General features: G+C 41.6%; 1 protein-coding gene across 2 annotated transcripts; it reads left to right on the top strand.

Moving 5' to 3' along the window:
• Window positions 1-141: 141 nt before the first annotated feature.
• On the top strand, window positions 142-16,279 carry arhgdia (Rho GDP dissociation inhibitor (GDI) alpha). 2 transcript variants are annotated; one of them, XM_034088912.2, is made up of 6 exons: window positions 142-245; window positions 9,841-10,036; window positions 13,656-13,739; window positions 14,833-14,909; window positions 15,039-15,102; window positions 15,982-16,279. In XM_034088912.2, the coding sequence occupies exons 2-6, from the start codon at window positions 9,847-9,849 to the stop codon at window positions 16,182-16,184; spliced, it is 618 nt and encodes a 205-aa protein (XP_033944803.1). In that variant the 5' UTR covers window positions 142-245; window positions 9,841-9,846; the 3' UTR covers window positions 16,185-16,279. The 2 variants fall into 2 exon arrangements, with proteins under 2 accessions (XP_033944803.1, XP_033944804.1); XM_034088913.2 differs by lacking the exon at window positions 142-245 and adding an exon at window positions 7,917-8,092.
• Window positions 16,280-17,767: the final 1,488 nt, after the last annotated feature.

The following is a 17,767-nucleotide window of genomic DNA, read 5'->3' as shown; positions in this document are numbered from 1 at the left end:
CGGGACTCGAGTTTTTCATTGCCATATCTACACTGTCTGGAGCTACTGTGCATATGACAACAAAGCATTTGAATTATTTTATACTGACACTGCCTTAAAAGAGATTGTGAAACAGCTTTTATTTTGAAGGGACTAAACCGGTTGTAGTGTCTCCTGTCAGCGGCCTTTGGCGCAGGTTTTCTCCGCCGCTTCACTCCGCTCCCTCTCAGCAGCATTCAGGAGACAGACTTACCGGCGGTATAACGGTAAGAGTGGACCAAACACTTTCTTAACTCTTTACACAAATCTAATTGTGGGTGACCTAATAACTCTCTGGACGTTAAGCATGTTTTTCCTTGGGGCTTTGGACTACTTTCCAAGTTTTGCGGCACTTACTAAGTATGTAGCAACTTAACGTTACTCCAATGAAGGAGGAATTTATCAAATAACTTCTTCCTGCAATCGGGCTTTTTAATCTACATGTATTTTATTCCAGTGGTATTATTAGTGTGTCAAACTCTAGGCATTTAATTATTTGTAAAGGCATGAGTTATTCGGCGGTAGTTTTTCGTTTCCGGGTGTTGAACCTGATCTGAGTTGGCCGTTAGGTAACGACCATCCATCGGATTTAATTGTGCACAATAACTCCGTTAATGAGGGGGTGCAATGAACAGTGTCTATTCAGAAGGGGTAATTTAGTCTCCTTTTAAAATACGTGAGTGACTCGACTGTCATGTGGCTCATGAGGAACTTTTTCTGCCACTTCCTGCTATTAAACTCTCCTAATTTGAATTGACTTGAAGGGCTAACACACCTTGAACCAGCCACCATTTTGACTTTTTAAAGGCTTTCATAGTTAAGTAACATCAGATGACATCAAATACACTTCAAGTGGCTGTCCTCTTTATGTACTGTTGTGTGATAGTAAAGCTGTGTGCTCAGCTGAATGGCTGATAAGTGATTTCTCAAATAGATCACACTCTTTTTCCTTACTGTGTGGGGGATTATGGCCTGGAGGCTATATGTTCTCTCCTTTTATGGAATTTAGGTAACACTTACCTTGTCCTGCTTTTTCGGGTGCTTTGTCTCAACCTGCGAATTTGAAGCCTTGCAGAGGGGACAGGTTCTAATGTTGCAGTTTATATGTTGATGGTTTAGCCTGGTTCATCCTGAGTGGGCCCAACTAGTAGCTTTAAAATAACTTTTATATTACATTGCATTTAGCTGACGATTTTATCCAAAGCGACTTACAATAAGTGTATTCGACCAAGAAGATACAAACTTGAAGGAAACAGAATCATATAAGTACATCAGGTTTTATAGAGACAAAACATTTCAAGTGCTACTCAACTGGCTTTAGATAAGCCAGTCCTTTGTTAGTATATAAGTTCTTTGTTAGTAATTGTATTGCTCGAGGTGGAGTCGAAAGAGATGAGTTTTCAGTCTGCGCCGGAAGATGTGTAAGCTTTCTGCTGTCCTGATGTCAATGGGGAGCTCATTCCACCATTTTGGAGCCAGGATAGCAAACCGACGTGTTTTTGCTGATGGGAACTTCTAAACATTAATCGCGTAGCTTTTTCTTTGAAGATACTTCCCTGATCGTTACAGCTCCGTAACGAGTGCAAGGGTCAAAAACCACAGGCCTGAACTTAAAAATGTTGCATAATAAATCACTATTCACTCATATTTAGATAGGGAAGCTATGCGCCCCTGTTTTGTGTGCTTCGTGACAAATACTGACCTGGATACTGGTTCTAAGGCTACAATTGATTTGTTGTATCCATTAATGTAGTATTGTGGAGACCAAAACACAGTTAAGTATTTTCTAAATGCATTTTTCCTACGCCTTGTGAATGGACCTTTCTAAGCCGACCATGGAGATGTGGCCTGTTCTGTTTTAGCTCAGTGTCACAGGGGAATATGTGCAGGGATGCTAGCCGGCCCCCCTCCTCTACACAGACCACTTCTTTCTCGCATTGTGTGGTCCTCCTCAGCCAGGACATAACCTCCCTTCGCTAAAACAGCGGCCTTCAGTAGCAGATCTTCCCAGAAACAAGGGGCTTCAATTCCGGGAAATGTTAAAGTACTTATAAAGCTCATGCATCTTTTATTTTTCACCTGCCTTTCAAGCACTCAAATGGTTGAATTAGGATGCTTTAAAACCACCTGTATAAGGCTGTTTCCATCCTTGAAGGGAGCCATTATACAGCTGTATTTCTTCATTGTGGAGGGTACGTCACCCCCTCCTCGGCGGTTGCCCTGGGAGGCAGACCCGAATCTGGGAATAAGCCCTGACCTTTCCGCTGGCACCTTGGCTATCCCATTCACTGGCAGCTTCCTGCTAGTGCCGGCAGGGATTTCTCACCGGCTATTTTTAAAGCTTCCTATTTGTTCTTGTTCTTCCTGGGATGGAGTAATGTTTTGTTTCTTTCTGCTATAGACACCCACTTCACTGTTATCTTTGTTAAATGACTCTTTGGCTAACCTTTTTGTATTATAAGCTTGTTACAAGTTGGCTATTCTGTAGCTTATCTAATGTTTAGCTGTTGTACTCTTACCCCACCTATTTCTGTTGTTTCTGGCTTCCTCTGCATTGCATCAGCTCTTAGTGCAACACTTCCTCAAAGCTTTTGCTCGACTCGCTCCACGTCCTCAATTTGGTATGACCCAGCATGATCTCCAAGAGCCCTTTGCATTATTATCATTGCACCATTTGACCAACAACTTACGTTGGGGAAAGCTCAATATGAGAAGATGATCTGTGCTTCAGATTTGCACTGTGTGGTTTCGTGGGCAAGAGGATATGAATCATCTCGCCCGGAAAAAGGAAGTTAACCGTCGCTTCTTGAGATACGAAGAGGCCTAGTGGCAGTCTGACATGCAAGGCAGATTTATTTTTAACCAAAAAGCTACAGATAATAATTGTCACTATATCATTAAGTGTAAAGCCATAACAGTATCCACAAGAACAACTTTGGTAATACATTGTATTGGGAAAGACATGCATTGAATTATTTCCACTAAATAGTGCTATTACAGCTCCACTTTATGAACTTTGAAATCTTAATGGACAGGCAATACATTAAAGACATGTCTACAAGCGCTGCTCTTTAAATACGTTTAATTACAAGAGAACGCTGATACATTATATTCTATTCAATTGTATGCATGCTAAATGTTTTTGAACAGGAAACGCGTTGCAGAAGGATGCACTCATTTCAACATTTCAATTTGCAGTTGAAACAAACGGAGATCAAAGCAGCCATAGATCTGTCGGTGACATCTTCAATAGGGAGGGAAGCCAAGAGCTAAAGGTCACTTTTACAAAGGTTGTTATTCGGAGTTACTTGATATAAAGTGAATATTCATATCTTGTTGTCTCTGAGATAAATTCCTGATGTGTTCTTAGGGACAATACTTCATAGTATACATGTTCAGCTGTAAGACCTCCACCTTTCACATGATCAGTAAAGGTGGCTCTACCATGCCCACACTTCAAAGCTCCTGCTCATGTTTTTCTAATGTCTGGTTGCGGTATGCCTGCTGCGTTATCACCTTCCCTCGTTGTTCCTCTGTGAAGAACCATACATTAGGAAATATGTAATAAAATGTAATATAAGAGTTGTTCATAACCTAAATAATGAAATTCTAAATTAACATGCAGCTTTTTTTAAAATTATAATATTTTCATTATTTTTACTTATTCCATTTATTAAAGATCATTTGACTTTCCATTCCAAAATCTTAATGAAGGCTCTTTTTAAAACTGTCTTTACATGGCAGTAAAGCCTCTGCACTGACACACACACACACACACACACACACACACACACACACACACACACACACACACACACACACACACACACTCATACATGCCGTATGATCCCGGTGGGGTTTCCTGGTTTCCACTGAGCTTGTTTATCTACTATCTTCAGTAGCATTGGACACTAATGGCTCTCTGTGAAAGAGCATCCTCCTGATGTGTCACCAGTGGCACCTCCGAACACTTTCATCTCCTGTCCCTGAATGCCTCGTTAGCTGTAATCCCACTTAATCTCACTGCTCCGCGGTGTTGCTAAGGAACAGACCTAATCTGAAGTCTTCAATTGCTGCCAAACCCGGTGTGTTTGTCAAACGGTGCTGTTTAGCTTTGACGAAGTAACAGATTATCCTCCTTCACTGCATGCAGGCCTGTGTGTGTAGGTTAGGACTCGGAGGTGCACTGAGTACGTGATCTCTTGACCTGTGTGTCTCACAGCAGGCTGAAGCATGACAGCGCCTTTCTTAAGTAGCCTGTTAGACACAGGGTCAGCCATGTTTGAACCTAATCCATTTGACTCGGTGCATGGGCAATCATTTTAAGGAAAAATGTTATGCTCTATTAAGATAGCATCTCTGAGCAATGTGTCTGTTGGTAAACATGACTCAATTCACTGATAATGTCTGCATGATCACTGCACGATCATGCAGTTTGAATTAACAAAATGATAACAATCCGAAATGATTTCATAAAATGTAGATCTGCAATGTAGGGCAGGGTTTCCCACACATAGACTTTACGGAGGCGGGTCGCCCAGGTATATAGAGGTGAAGTCCCTCCCTTTCCGGGGGACCTCCATGGGACCTTATTTCGAGAAAGATTATCTTTTGATCCCGTTTGAATTGTGCAAAGAATTACACATATGATGTTTGTCAATTTAAAAGATAATTTTGCAAGTCAAAAAAAATCAAAATATGTCGTAAAACTGTGAAGTAACAAATGTTTTTGTGTGAAGTGCTCAATGAACTACAACTCTGGTCTTGCACACTAACACCAAGATGGCCGTCACGTTGGCACATTTCACTTCTTTCTTTCAGAATGAAAAGAAAGTGAAAATCACTACAAGTCTGGGCATGTAGAGAGCTGTACATACACACAAGGGGAGTTAGTCGGTTCCGTGAGAGCCAGCATATGGGCTCAGAACAGTCTCATAATACACACATGCACACAGAAGGATTCAAACTAGTGGTGCACGATAATTATCGGCCCGATAATTATCGGTCCGATGTTAGGAATTATGACGTCATCCCGATAAACCCGATAAAAGTATTAATAGCCCCGATAATATACAATATATTTTTTGGGTAAAAAAGAGAAAAACATACTGCGGTGTGGGTGGATTGGGATGAGGGGTGCTTGTTTTTCATTCGGCTCCTCCCGTTTTGCCAGTACTGTGGTATTAGTGGTTTAGGAAGAGGGGAGTATTTCACAAATCCAGCACTCCCTAACTCATGCCTGGCTGTGACGTAGATGGTGTGCGGCCGTGAAGCCAGGACAGTAAACAAACATGTCGTCGGTAGCATGGGACTATTTCAAAGTTTCAGAGTTAGATAGTTCGCTTGCTATTTGTATTAACAAATGCAAAGCAGAAGTTCCACGAGGAGGGAAAAAGGCAACGAGCTATAATACTTCCAACCTGATGAGTCACCTGAAACATCGCCATCGCTACGGTGATGTGTTAAAAGCGTACGAAGACGCCTGCGCTGCTAAACTAGCGGCGAATCCAAAGCCAGCTGCAAAGGCACCGGGGCTTTTACCTATCGACGAGGCTTTTGGAAAAGGCAACAAGTTTGCCAGAGACGACCCCAGGGTTAGTTTTGTTCATAGTAGTAATGCTCATGTCATTTGCTCACTACTAGTCTTTTTTTTTACCACCAGGTGTGCAAAAACTACAGGTACATTTCATATATATATATATATATATATATATATATATATATATATAATATTATTATCGGTTATCGGTCTTGAGAAGCAGGAAGTTATCGGTATCAGTTTCAAAAAACCAATATCGTGCATCCCTAATTCAAACTTGTATTTCCGGATCCACACTTGTGTTTTTCAATGCACACACAAATGTGTGTAAAATCCAAATACAGAAAAAAGTTTTACATATGTATTTTTGATCCTCACATAATTGTTTTCCGTTTAAAACCCCTGAACCTGCAAACACAAACCGCTTTCTGTGCACGGATCGCTGTGCATTCGTGTGTGGGTTTTTTGAGACTCCCCTGACGCTCACCCGATTCGTACTTGTAATTTTTTCTATCTATAGCCAATCAGATGTCTCCTCAATTCTAAGCCAATCACATGAGCGTGCCCCCACGAGGGTAGATTTCTTGCATTCATGACACTTCATATACGCATTTTGCGCAGTCCGGTCAGCTCGCTAAACAGAGGGCGGAGCTTCAGGTGATCATGCAGAGCTGCTTGTCTCCAATCGGCCTTTATAGAGAGCACCGATCAAACTATTAAGAGTGAATATCGGCCGATAATGACCGGCGGGGCTCCCCCCGTTGACAGTTCACTGTCTAGCACTGGCTTCGTAGTGCACTGATCGATTAGGCTAAGCTAAGCTAACCTGTAGCTGCTACCTCCACACTCACAACAACTTCATACAGACATAAATATAGCAGCTGTCTTCGCCATACAGGAAACACACATTTAAAACGGTTTTGCCTGCCGTTTTTGTGTACACAAGCATTCATCAATGGTTTGGAAAGTGGCGCTGTACCTTAATAATATAAAGGCTTGAATTTGCGTGCATTTCCTGTTCGGAAAGTGGCAATGTACTGAGAGGTGTCCTGACATTAGCGCCTGCAGGCAGGCTCCATGGACCTGTCAGCTCCGGACTGCGCAAAATGCGTACATGAAGCGCTACGTCATGAACGCAAGAAATCTACCCTCGTGGGGGCGCGCTCATGTGATTGGCTTAGAATTGAGGAGACATCTGATTGGCTATAGATAGAAAAAATGACAAGTACGAATCGGCTGACCGTCAGGGGAGTCTCAAAAAACCCACACACTAATGCACAGCGATCCGTGCACAGAAAGCGGTTTGTGTTTGCAGGTGCAGCGGTTTTAAACGGAAAACAAATGTGTGGATCAAAAATACATATGTAAAACTTTTTTCTGTATTTGGATTTTATTTACATGTATATGAAACGGAACACATTTGTGTGTGCATTGAAAAACACAAGTGTGGATCCGGAAATACAAGTGTGAATCCTTCTGTGTGTATTATGAGACTGTTCTGAGCCCATACAGCATGCGGGACCGGCTTTAGAAGGTTTTGGTGAGTAACACGAGTGTAATGTGTAACGTTAATGTACGCGACTCTGGGATTTGTAGTCTTTCTAGTTGCGTATTTTTCATAGTCTTATATTTCAACAGTTTTTAGACAAACTGTGACTTTTTTGACATGGAAATGATTTTTTAAGATCTACAAACATCATATGTGTAATTCATGGCACAATTCAAACGGGATCGAAAGATACGTTTTCTTTCTCCATCGACTTCAATACATAGTTTTTCAGAAATAAGGTCCCATGGGTCGGAAGTAGATGGGCGTGACTTCGCCAAAGTATCTTTCGCGACCCATTTAGGTTTCATCTTTATTTATCCGTCCGCGAGGACGACGTCATCTGCGGTCGATTAACTAACCCCCCTGTACCTGAGGAGCGCTCTGCTATCGCTAAGTCTGCTGCGAGGCTCCTCCGCCTTGGTTAGCGTGCTCCACGAGCTTCATTAATATTTGTTGGGATCTTAAAACCGCTTTGTCACTGCAACCCGACCTTGCCTCGATTTCTTTCTATAATAGTAACAAGACAATCATTGAAATCTAAAAATGATACTGGAACTGTACTAGTATTTTACATTTTGCTTCAGAAATAACATGTCTTTTTTGAAAAACCTTTTGAAATGTTAACATTAAGAACTGTTCCACTTTGACATTTTGAAAAGTAAAAAAAATACATGAACCAGCCAAAACTAAAAACTATTTTCCTAAATGATTAATTGCTTATTTAATGTATCCTCGGCAGAAGCCTCCTATAGTGCAGCCCCTTTCTTATACAACTAGAATGACCCATCACTTCCTCCGCTGACAGCTTGGTAGACCTCAGTCTGAGTGCAACACACTGTAGGAGAGTACAGGAAGTGAGACAAACAACCTGCTCGTCGAAGAGGGATCTAACATCAACGCTGTGGTATCTGCTCTTATTTTCCTGGCCTTCTCACTCTGTGCAACAACAAGGAGCCTCACTCACGCAGCTGAGCAGCTATTGGCAGGCAAGGAATGAGTGTTTTTTTATGGGAGCACTGAGGCCTCATTTGGAAAAAACGGTGCCGCGTTCTCACTTCCTGCTTGGCCTATACCCAACTTTATATTCCCGACACAATACAGCAGAGTGTTGGATAAACACGCAGAACGACAAACCAGTTTTTGTGTCTGCCATTGTGTGATTGTTGTATTTCCTTGGGTTGTAAATAGTGCGTTAGGCTTTTACGCAGAGGATCCAGCCTGTGACGCTTGTCTTTGCCTTGGTTTGATTTGTTGGCTGGCCGGTGTTGATTCATGATGACCTTTTTAAACTCGCAGGTTATCACTGAGCCAACACACATTAAGGGATTATCTACACAAAGAAGGAATTTGATCAGGCTTAAATGGAGAAGCAGTTTCTTTATCGCCTCATGTCTTCCTGTTTAATGTTGTCGTAGTTGTTTTCTTCTGTACACAGATTTGTTCTGATCATTGAAATTAAAGCATAATCTCTTTGGGTCTGACTTAGCTCTTTTAACACAGTTTAAGGCGCAGTTTTATTTTATCAAAGCGATAAATCCTCTTCAACAGTTTGACAGCTTTGGTTCCTGCTCGGTTGAAATCACTCAAATACAGGAAGTTCAGTTCTTTCAACATGCAAGTGTCGAAAACATCTCGAACGAGAAATATGAGGGAGTAGTTTCAGGTTGGCTGAGGGAAATACAAATAATAAACAACACAAAATGGCAGCTTTAAATGATTGAACTATGACTGAACAAACAGTTAGCTGTGCTATGGTATTACTGAGTAGTATCAGTTCTCATAAAAACATTTATGACCGCGTTGCTTTCTGTGTAAATCAGGAAAGCAGCACATACTTTGGATTTAACAAGCTGCTATGAAAACCTCTCAAAGTGTGTGTGTGTGTGTGTGTGTGTGTGTGTGTGTGTGTGTGTGTGTGTGTGTGTGTGTGTGTGTGTGTGTGTGTGTGTGTGTGTGTGTGTGTGTGTGTGTGTGTGTGTGTGTGTGTGTGTGTGTGTGTGTGTGTGTGTGTGTGTGTGTTGTGTGTGTGTGTGTGTGTGTGTGTGTGTGTGTGTGTGTGTGTGTGTGTGTGTGTGTGTGTGTGTGTGTGTGTGTGTGTGTGTGTGTGTGTGTGTGTGTGTGTGTGTGTGTGTGTGTGTGTGTGTGTGTGTGTGTGTGTGTGTGAAGAACAGACCACACAGAACAAGCTCTGTGAAAAGCACCAGGTGTTGATCAGCATATGTGCACCAGGTGTAATTCATAAATAACTACTTTGTTCTCCTCGCATTGCATTTTATGAGCAACTACGGCACTTGTATGTTCTCTGAGGAATGAAGATGATCTGTGTCATCGTGCCGTTCCCTGCTCAGGATCAGCGGCCTCCCTTCTAGTCGGCAGTGACTGTGTCAGTGCAGCAGGGTGTTTAAGGCACTGCTGTTTATCTCAAATAATCATCAGCTTCCTGTTGACCCCTGACCTCTGCTCTGTGTCGGCGCCATGGCCCCAGAGAAAACTGCTCCACAGCCACATGTCTAATGAACTAACTTCTAAAATTCCTCGTCTTTTGCCAAGAATTGAATGATCCCCACAGAGTGAGTGTTTTACGGTCCCTGTCCTCAAGTGAGCCCGTTATCTGTGCTCTGAGCGATTCACTGCAGGGTCTGGGGAATGTCATCTTTAAATGTGTCCCACTGTGTTGACGGGGTTGTTTGTTTCTTGTACTCTAACCTTTTTGTGTCACTTTTTTTAACTCTAGCACACCATGGCAGAGCAGGAACCCACACCCGAGCAGCTGGAGGCGCTTGCAGCAGCCAATGAGGAGCCGGACAACCCTCTCAACTACAAACCCCCCGCCGCGAAGAGCCTACAGGAGATCCAGGAGCTGGACCAGGACGACGAGAGCCTGCGCAAGTACAAGGAGACCCTGCTGGGCAACGTGTCCTGTGTGGCAGGTTAGTGATCGATGTCCAACTCAAATCCAAACGCTCGATTGTCATATGCACAAAAGCTACCGTGTAGTTTTGGCAATGAACATCTTAAGTCCCAGGCTCCTCCTACACGGCAACACACAATACACTTAATACTCAAGAATAAGAAGAAATGGAAATAAGATACAGAATTAAGTCAACTATATACATTTTAATTGGAGTAAGATAAGATAAAAACAGAAGTTAAAATGTATTGCTGTACAGTAAAAAAAAAAAAGGACTGCGTATTTTCATAATATGTGGACTGACAACAGATCTATCCTTCCTAAACATAAGTAGCAGGGTTTTGTCTAAACCGGGTAATGGGTGCTGCGCAGGGGCGGACTGGCCATCTGTGGAATCTGGAGAACCACAGAACGGCCGGTCGTCGAGGGTCGTTGACGGCCGGCCGGCCCTTTTTAAAAAAAAAAAAGATTGTTTAACGTCATCATTTAAGTTGCGCTGACGGCCGACAGAGGGCGACAGCGGCCGATAATGCAGTTGCGTGGTTCTTATCTGTCAAATAATCACACACGAAGAAGAAAAAAGACCGGCCAGAGAGCGGAATATATTTGTGTCAGAGCCATAGAGAGAATTCTATTATTATTATTCTATTATATGGCTCTGATTGGTGTATCATACGAAGAGAAGGGATTAGACGGCGGACAGGTAGAATGAAAAAACATGGATACAAATCAAAGAAAACTAAAAGAAAAGGGTGGGGCCGATAAGGCAAGAAGAAAAAAGGTGAAGTCACTAGCAGGTGAAGCATCTAAATGTCGCAAATTGACAGACCTTTCTGGCAGCTTGGAAGTGCAAGATGATGAAGAGAATGATGAGGGCGCGAGTCTGAGTTCAGATATACAGCCTGCCTGCAGAGAGTTGAGCTGATGGAAGAACCAGCTCGACTGGCACATATAAGAGCAGGGCAAGAGGTGGTAAGTACTATAGAGAAGACGAGTATATTCAATCTAGTTTTTCCAGTTGGTGTGTGTTGCTCATACAAGGCAAGTTTATTTATATAGCACTTTTCTGTGCACGACAATTCAAAGTGCTTTACAAAACAAATTAAAGACTTTTTAGGAATAAATACAGTAAAAACACATTATATAATGGCATTTTACAACAGGCATTACAAAGCACACAAGCAATACAATAAATAAAACAATTGTTACATGAGAGTAGGTGTAATATCTAATATTTAAAAAATGATAGATCAAACAAAAGTGTATTGTCAACTTGTCAATGTATTAATTCAGCAGCAGGCATGAAGAAACTTTAGTTTTCCCCTTCGCTCTAATGTATTACTTTCGCTGGAAAGTGCCGGGGCCGTAATTTTGACCGCGAGTGCCCTCGTACTAAATGTTTCTATACAAACCCCCGAGTAGGTGTAAATATGTGATGTTTGCCCTGCTTGTCTTTTCATCACATTTGGCAGTTTTTATTATATCTGGCGCATCCAAATATATAATGTATTTTTATTCTTATTTGCAAATGTTACTTATCAATATGCACAATTCAGATCTTTCAGTTGTTTCCCCCGATACAGCCACCTGAGGCAAACCTGAAAATGTACTTTTATGGTAGCATTTGTCTTCAAAGCTGTGTTAAGTGTATGCATAACACTCTCCACAGCAGCTGCTTCTGTGTGTTTGCAGTACCAATAGTGCGGGGAATCCAACCTCCATTATTTGTTGTGACAACAACCCTGCTAACCTGAGGATTGGAAACTGTAGAAGGGATAGTTTAGATTGCTTGAAGGGGGGACTTATGAAGCACTTATCCATAGTCGGTGTATTACTACAGCACGTGGGGGGCTGGTTTACCGCTGCCTCCCGTGGTTGGTTTGTTTGTGGTATTGTGTCACTTAAAGAAGGTGGATCAAAACTAATCATTGACTTGCTTCTCCAAACCGAAGTCTACTGTAGGTAAACACACTGATTCTGGATAAGCACCATACAACCACACTTTAAACCAGGGATGGGCAAATGGCGGCCCCCACCTCCTCTTTTTGCGGCCCTCAGAATAATTTATAAACAACGTAATTAATTAAAAAATATGTAATTTTTTTTTTCTTTTTTCTACTTGTAGTACTGATACCGTCCACTAGACTCCTAGTTACGTCGCGAGCTGCGTACATGATTTCAAATACCGCAAAATAATCTGTGATGCATTTGTGTGCATTGTGTTTGTTTCCCGGGGAAACCCTCACAAGAAACACCGGCTGTTGTTATGTCTGCTGTGACGTTAAATTGCCTCTTGTAATTATGCCTTTACAAGCTTAACATTTGTATTTATCATCTGAATTTGGCGAAACAAGTTTAATATCCTAAAAACCAAGACTTTGTTTATTTGAAATCAGATGAAAACAAACTGTCACGGACCCTGCCGTGTTATCTATGATTACTACGCTTTTCATTCATAATTTCAGCGGGAGGGAGGGGGTGTGGCGCTGAGGAACAGCAGAGTGCGGGCTGACAGGTGTCTGTGTTGACATTCCCCATATTGTGGAATTAGGGGAATGCAGAGACAGGCTACAAGTGTTTTAGGTTCAAGTTAGACAACTATTGTCTGGGTTAGTGTTCATGACTTCATGTGTATGTCATCTTAATGGTTAATCTCAATACACACACATGTTCCCTGCTTTCCAATAGTTTAAAATAGTTGTATTCCACGGTTTAATAACCTGTTCAATACAAACATGCCACTTGTAAAAATGAAATAACATTTCTGTGAACTGATATTTGTTTAGTGGCTTATTAGAGGATGTTCCCTTTGATTGTAAAATGTCAATGAAGATGTCAGACTTAGTATATTTGTTAATAATTACATACAACACATGGAATTTTTGTGTGTGTGTTCCAAGTGAATCTGCAGCCCCCTGGTGGCCAGTACATCAATGATGTGGCCCCCACCACCATCAAAGTTGCCCATCCCTGCTTTAAACAATCCAGACTATCTCTTTGAAAATAGACCAAATAATGGAACGGATTCATACCTGTGCTATTTTATATAAGAGTACACTTTTATTTAGACAGACATTTGGTCAAGGTTCATTCATTTGAGTACTGTGGCCGTTGTTAAACCAAAAGAAACTTTACTTTCTTCATAAAACATGATGTTCGGTGTGGTTGTGGATCAGTTACTCGGTATTGGTATCTTGCTAAATTTGCTTTTGGGTTGAGTAGATTATCCTTTTAATAAGAAAAAAAGCACTATAAAATGAGTGAATTTAAACATCAACGCGGTTTTCTAGATTAGTATTTCAGAAGGTTTGCAAAAAGTGTATTTAGTTAAAGGAATGTCTTTTCACCTCCACTGTTACTATGATTGGAGCAGTGGGAGAGTAAGGACTAGGCCGAGAGGAAAGAACGTAAGTGTTTTGTTGCTAGAAGCGAATGTACAGATATAATGTGTTCACATATTTAAAACTATTCTAAATTCTCCCTTGTGTGTTATTTACTATATTTATGAAACTGGCATTACCTATTCAAAGTTTGAAAGCAAAACAACGCGAATAAAGAAGTGAGCAAGATACTTCTGTTTTAAAACAATGTGAATGTCTCTGTCTGATCATAATGTTGGATACTTGTCTCTCTCTCAGACCCCACGGCCCCCAACGTGCAGGTAATAGGGATGACTCTGAAGTGTGAAACGGCCCCTCACCCTCTGGTGCTCGACCTGACGGGTGAGTACAGCAGACACAAAACACATCGTTGTCTGTTTTCTGAATGGACAGCAGCTCTCTTTCGTGGGAGAGTAGTATCTCATAGTAACATTAATTATGGAGAGGAATCTCTCCCATCTTCGCGTGCAGATATAGACCAAATGACCTGCTGGGTCATTGCTCTACTAATTAGTAATGACGTGATTCCTGGGGAAGTGGGTTAATGAGCCATTTCCTGGTGCTCCTGCCAGTCCTCACAATGAACCACAGCAGAGCCAGGGTCACTGCGCCCCCTGCTGGTCACTGGTGTTACTGCAGGGGGCTGGAAATCACAATACAACTCCACTTTGCTTTTGAGAATTAAATTCCCTTTTCTATAGGTACAAAATAAATCATAACAATCCCACTTTTTTTTTATCAAATCCAATGTTATTTATGTAGCCCAATATCACAAAACACGTATGTCTCAGTACAGATAAACAAATGACAGTGCTAAAAGGAGAATATAATAAAAGGACAACATAGATGTCAAATAAAAATACAATTGGATAAAAAACAATATAACAACCAGCTCTAACTATAGGCTTTATTAAAAAGGAAAGTCTTCAGCATACCCTTAAATAGTTATTTTCTATCCTAATCCTAAAACCCCCGCTTTTTGTATGTTTTAGACTGTAAAAGCATGTTGTGCCAAACTCATCCTTAGTTATATATCTCGACACTGAAATGGTACATTTACTTTTTTGAAATAGTGCCTTTCCAGTCTTTGCGACCACTCAAAGCACTTGCATACAAGACAGCATTCACTGATTCCTGGCTGCGTTGTCGCTAGGCTGGTACTGTGGGACGGATAAAGGTATTCTGATGCCAACACATTCATGCAGAGGCAGAGGCTGCCATACAAAGTTCTCAGGGAAAGACACACACACATTCTCACACCGTTGGCCATCGGGAGCAACCTGGGGAGAAGCATCTTGCCCAAGGACATATCGACATGTTGATTGCAGGGCTGGGGATCGAAGGAGAGTCCAAGTGGTGGATGAGCGCTCACCGCTCTGAGACACAGCTTCGCTCCACCGTTTGACCTTTCCGTTTGTGTTGTTTTCCCTTTTAGGAGACCTGACTAAATTCAAGAAGAGCCCATTTGTTCTGAAGGAAGGGGTGGAATATAGAATACAGATCAACTTCAAGGTGAGGGGCTCTGACACAACAAACGGAGAGGAATCCAAACTGTTGCAGTAACGTAGCAGTATTGGTGTTATGAAGCCATCTTTCTTATGAAGCCATCTTTCTTATGAAGCCATCATCTCTCCTTTCCAGGTCAACAAGGATATTGTGTCCGGCATGAAGTACACTCAGCAGTCATTCCGGGGAGGAATTAAGGGTAAGAACACCTCATTTTATTTAACAGCTGTAAATCCTCAAGTATATTGCAAATTAAAATCTTATCTAAAACAGCACCAAGACTTAAAGGATCAATTCAACATTTTAAGGAAATTCTATTATTCGTTTCCTTTTTATGACTTTAATGACGAGATCGGGGTCATTCATCATTGAAGGCATTAGATTAAATATAAAGCTTACCCAGCAGCCGGTTAGTTTAGCTTCAAGCGTATTCGACCACAATTACAGATTTCCTTTGTACAACCCGAGGTTAAAAAGCATCCAAAGGAACCGTCTTTCTTGTTGGAATAACTGTATGCGTTTAGTTTGTGGAGATTAAGGCTTCAAGGAGCATTTCTCTTGTTGATTCATCTGCAGATTATCTTTTGAATCAAGAGGAATGTACCTTTTGGTCTAGGAGATGTCAACAAATAGTTCGAAAATGCCTCCCTAGGTGAAATGTTTGACTTGTCGCTCCAAAACCCAGATGTTTTGAGTTTACTACAGAGAAAATTACTAAGTCTTTACTGTGATATTTCAAATTAAAATATTAAAAGTCTAAATTGCAAGCTTCTTTTTTTTTTTTTAACCTTTAATAGGTTTTTTTTCCTCGGTTCCCAAGAGGATAAAACGTTTTTTCTATATAAAAAGTTACTTAAACAATCAATCAATTTCCAAATATTGGCAGGTTTCTTCAGTCTACTAATTGTGCAGCTCTAGTGCAGATTGTTTGCGTATTCTCTGTAAAGCAAGTTGTGGCACATTTGTAGGCCTCCCTGCCGGTGTACAATCAGTGTACGCGTTCTGTTTGATGGTCTAACTGAGGCTTTGTTTAAGAAATGTGCTGAAACCCTTTTTTCTTACCCTCTCCGATGTGCAGTTGAGAAGTCTGACTACATGGTGGGCAGCTATGGCCCGAGACCCTCTGAGGAGTACACGTACGTCACCCCCATGGAGGACGCCCCCAAAGGGATGATCGCCCGCGGCACATACACCATCAAGTCCAAGTTCACCGACGACGACAAGCACGACCACCTCTCCTGGGAGTGGTGCATCGCCATCAAGAAAGACTGGACCGAGTGATTGGCCATCCGCGTCTTCCTCCGCTTGGTCCCTCTTTCCTTTCTTGCTGTCATTCCATTGTATCTGTTTGGATTACGTGTTGATTTGAGATGTCGCTCTCCGTCCATCGACAACCCCCCCCCCCCCCCCCCCCCCCCCGGTCTTTACAGTGTCTCTAAATTCCAATCGCCCCCTTCCAACCTAGCGCTTTCATTCATTTGCACCTTTCTGCTAAACTATACAAGTGGAGAAATTAAGTAAAAAAATTAAGTAAAAAATTAAGTAAAAAAAGATAGTCACTGCTGAAAGTGACCCCCCCCCCCCCGTACCCTCTCTTTCATTCTTATCTACGACCGGATTGTTTTTTTTCTACGAATACCGTGATCTGCCTTGAATAGCATCGTACAGGAAGCAGTAGAGCTGTATTTGAGAAGCTGGAAACCACTCTTGGACCTCCTAAAGCCTCCGAGCAGATTATTCGTATCAGGGTCCCACTAAATTATTTGGGATTCAGGCCACCTCTTTTTCAAATGATTTAGTCTGAAACGAATTGACCTCTGAGCCGCTGTGACCCTCGCTGTAGGTCTTCCTCTCCTGATCAGGGTATATTGTCAGTTCTTTTTAGCAGCCATGTGGCCTTAACATAACCCATTGGAAGAAATAGACTACCTAAATGAGCCATTTGCCTTCTGATATATACACAATGTGATACATCCTAACACCACATGGACAGGGAGTTTAGCATCTTTTAATTCAGGTATGACGATTTGTAAAAAGCCATTGTGTTGGCGTCCATCATGTTCGCTTGATTTACAAACATCCTTTTCTTGACACTGTTGAATTAACTTTTTTTTTTCGATCATTGACAACGGCTGTAAGGATGAGTCCAGGTTGTACTAATGGCTTTAGTAAGTGTCCTTTTCTAGTCCCGTAGGCCATATGTTTCCAACATGTCCAAGGACTGTAAAACCACTCATCCTGTATTACTCGAGTTTAAAATGGCCACCGCTGACTGTGCCTCTTTTACAACCACATGCTGCTCCTGCTGACGACGGCACTCTGTGCTCGACATCAGGGAGGTGAAACGTTGTCTGTAATTGACTTCTGAACCAGTGTAGAGACATCAGTCCCCAACCAGACATATATAAAGTGTTGTTCCTTTTTTTATACACTCCAGAAGTATGGAAATGAAGTCTGTATCCACTGCTTCGTTAGGCGCTTGTGTCACAGACTGATGTTTGTCTCTGTAGGTTGGGTTTTACTCAATGTGTGATTCTTGTATTACCTACAGTTTCCTGATATCCTGTGTTCACATTAAAGTGTTCAGACTGGGCCTGCATGTGTCCTGTTGTTTTATTCAACCTGCACTAGGATGTGTTGCCTCTCTAAATACTTAAAGGGGCCTTTTTATGTGTATTTCAGGTTCATATTTGTATTGTGTCTAATGTGATATGTGAACATGCTTTAAAGGTCCCATGTCATGGCCATTTCTACTGATCTTAATTCCATTGTTGAGGTCTACTAGAATACATTTATTTTGTGCAATTTTCCAAACTCACATTGGTTTCTCATCAGCATCTCTGTACAGTATGTGTATTCACTCT

Source organism: Pseudochaenichthys georgianus, chromosome 8 (assembly GCF_902827115.2).
Source record: "Pseudochaenichthys georgianus chromosome 8, fPseGeo1.2, whole genome shotgun sequence".
NCBI lineage: Eukaryota > Metazoa > Chordata > Actinopteri > Perciformes > Channichthyidae > Pseudochaenichthys > Pseudochaenichthys georgianus.
Note: the sequence above shows the minus strand (reverse complement) of the source record. Positions and strands in the feature narration are given on the sequence as shown.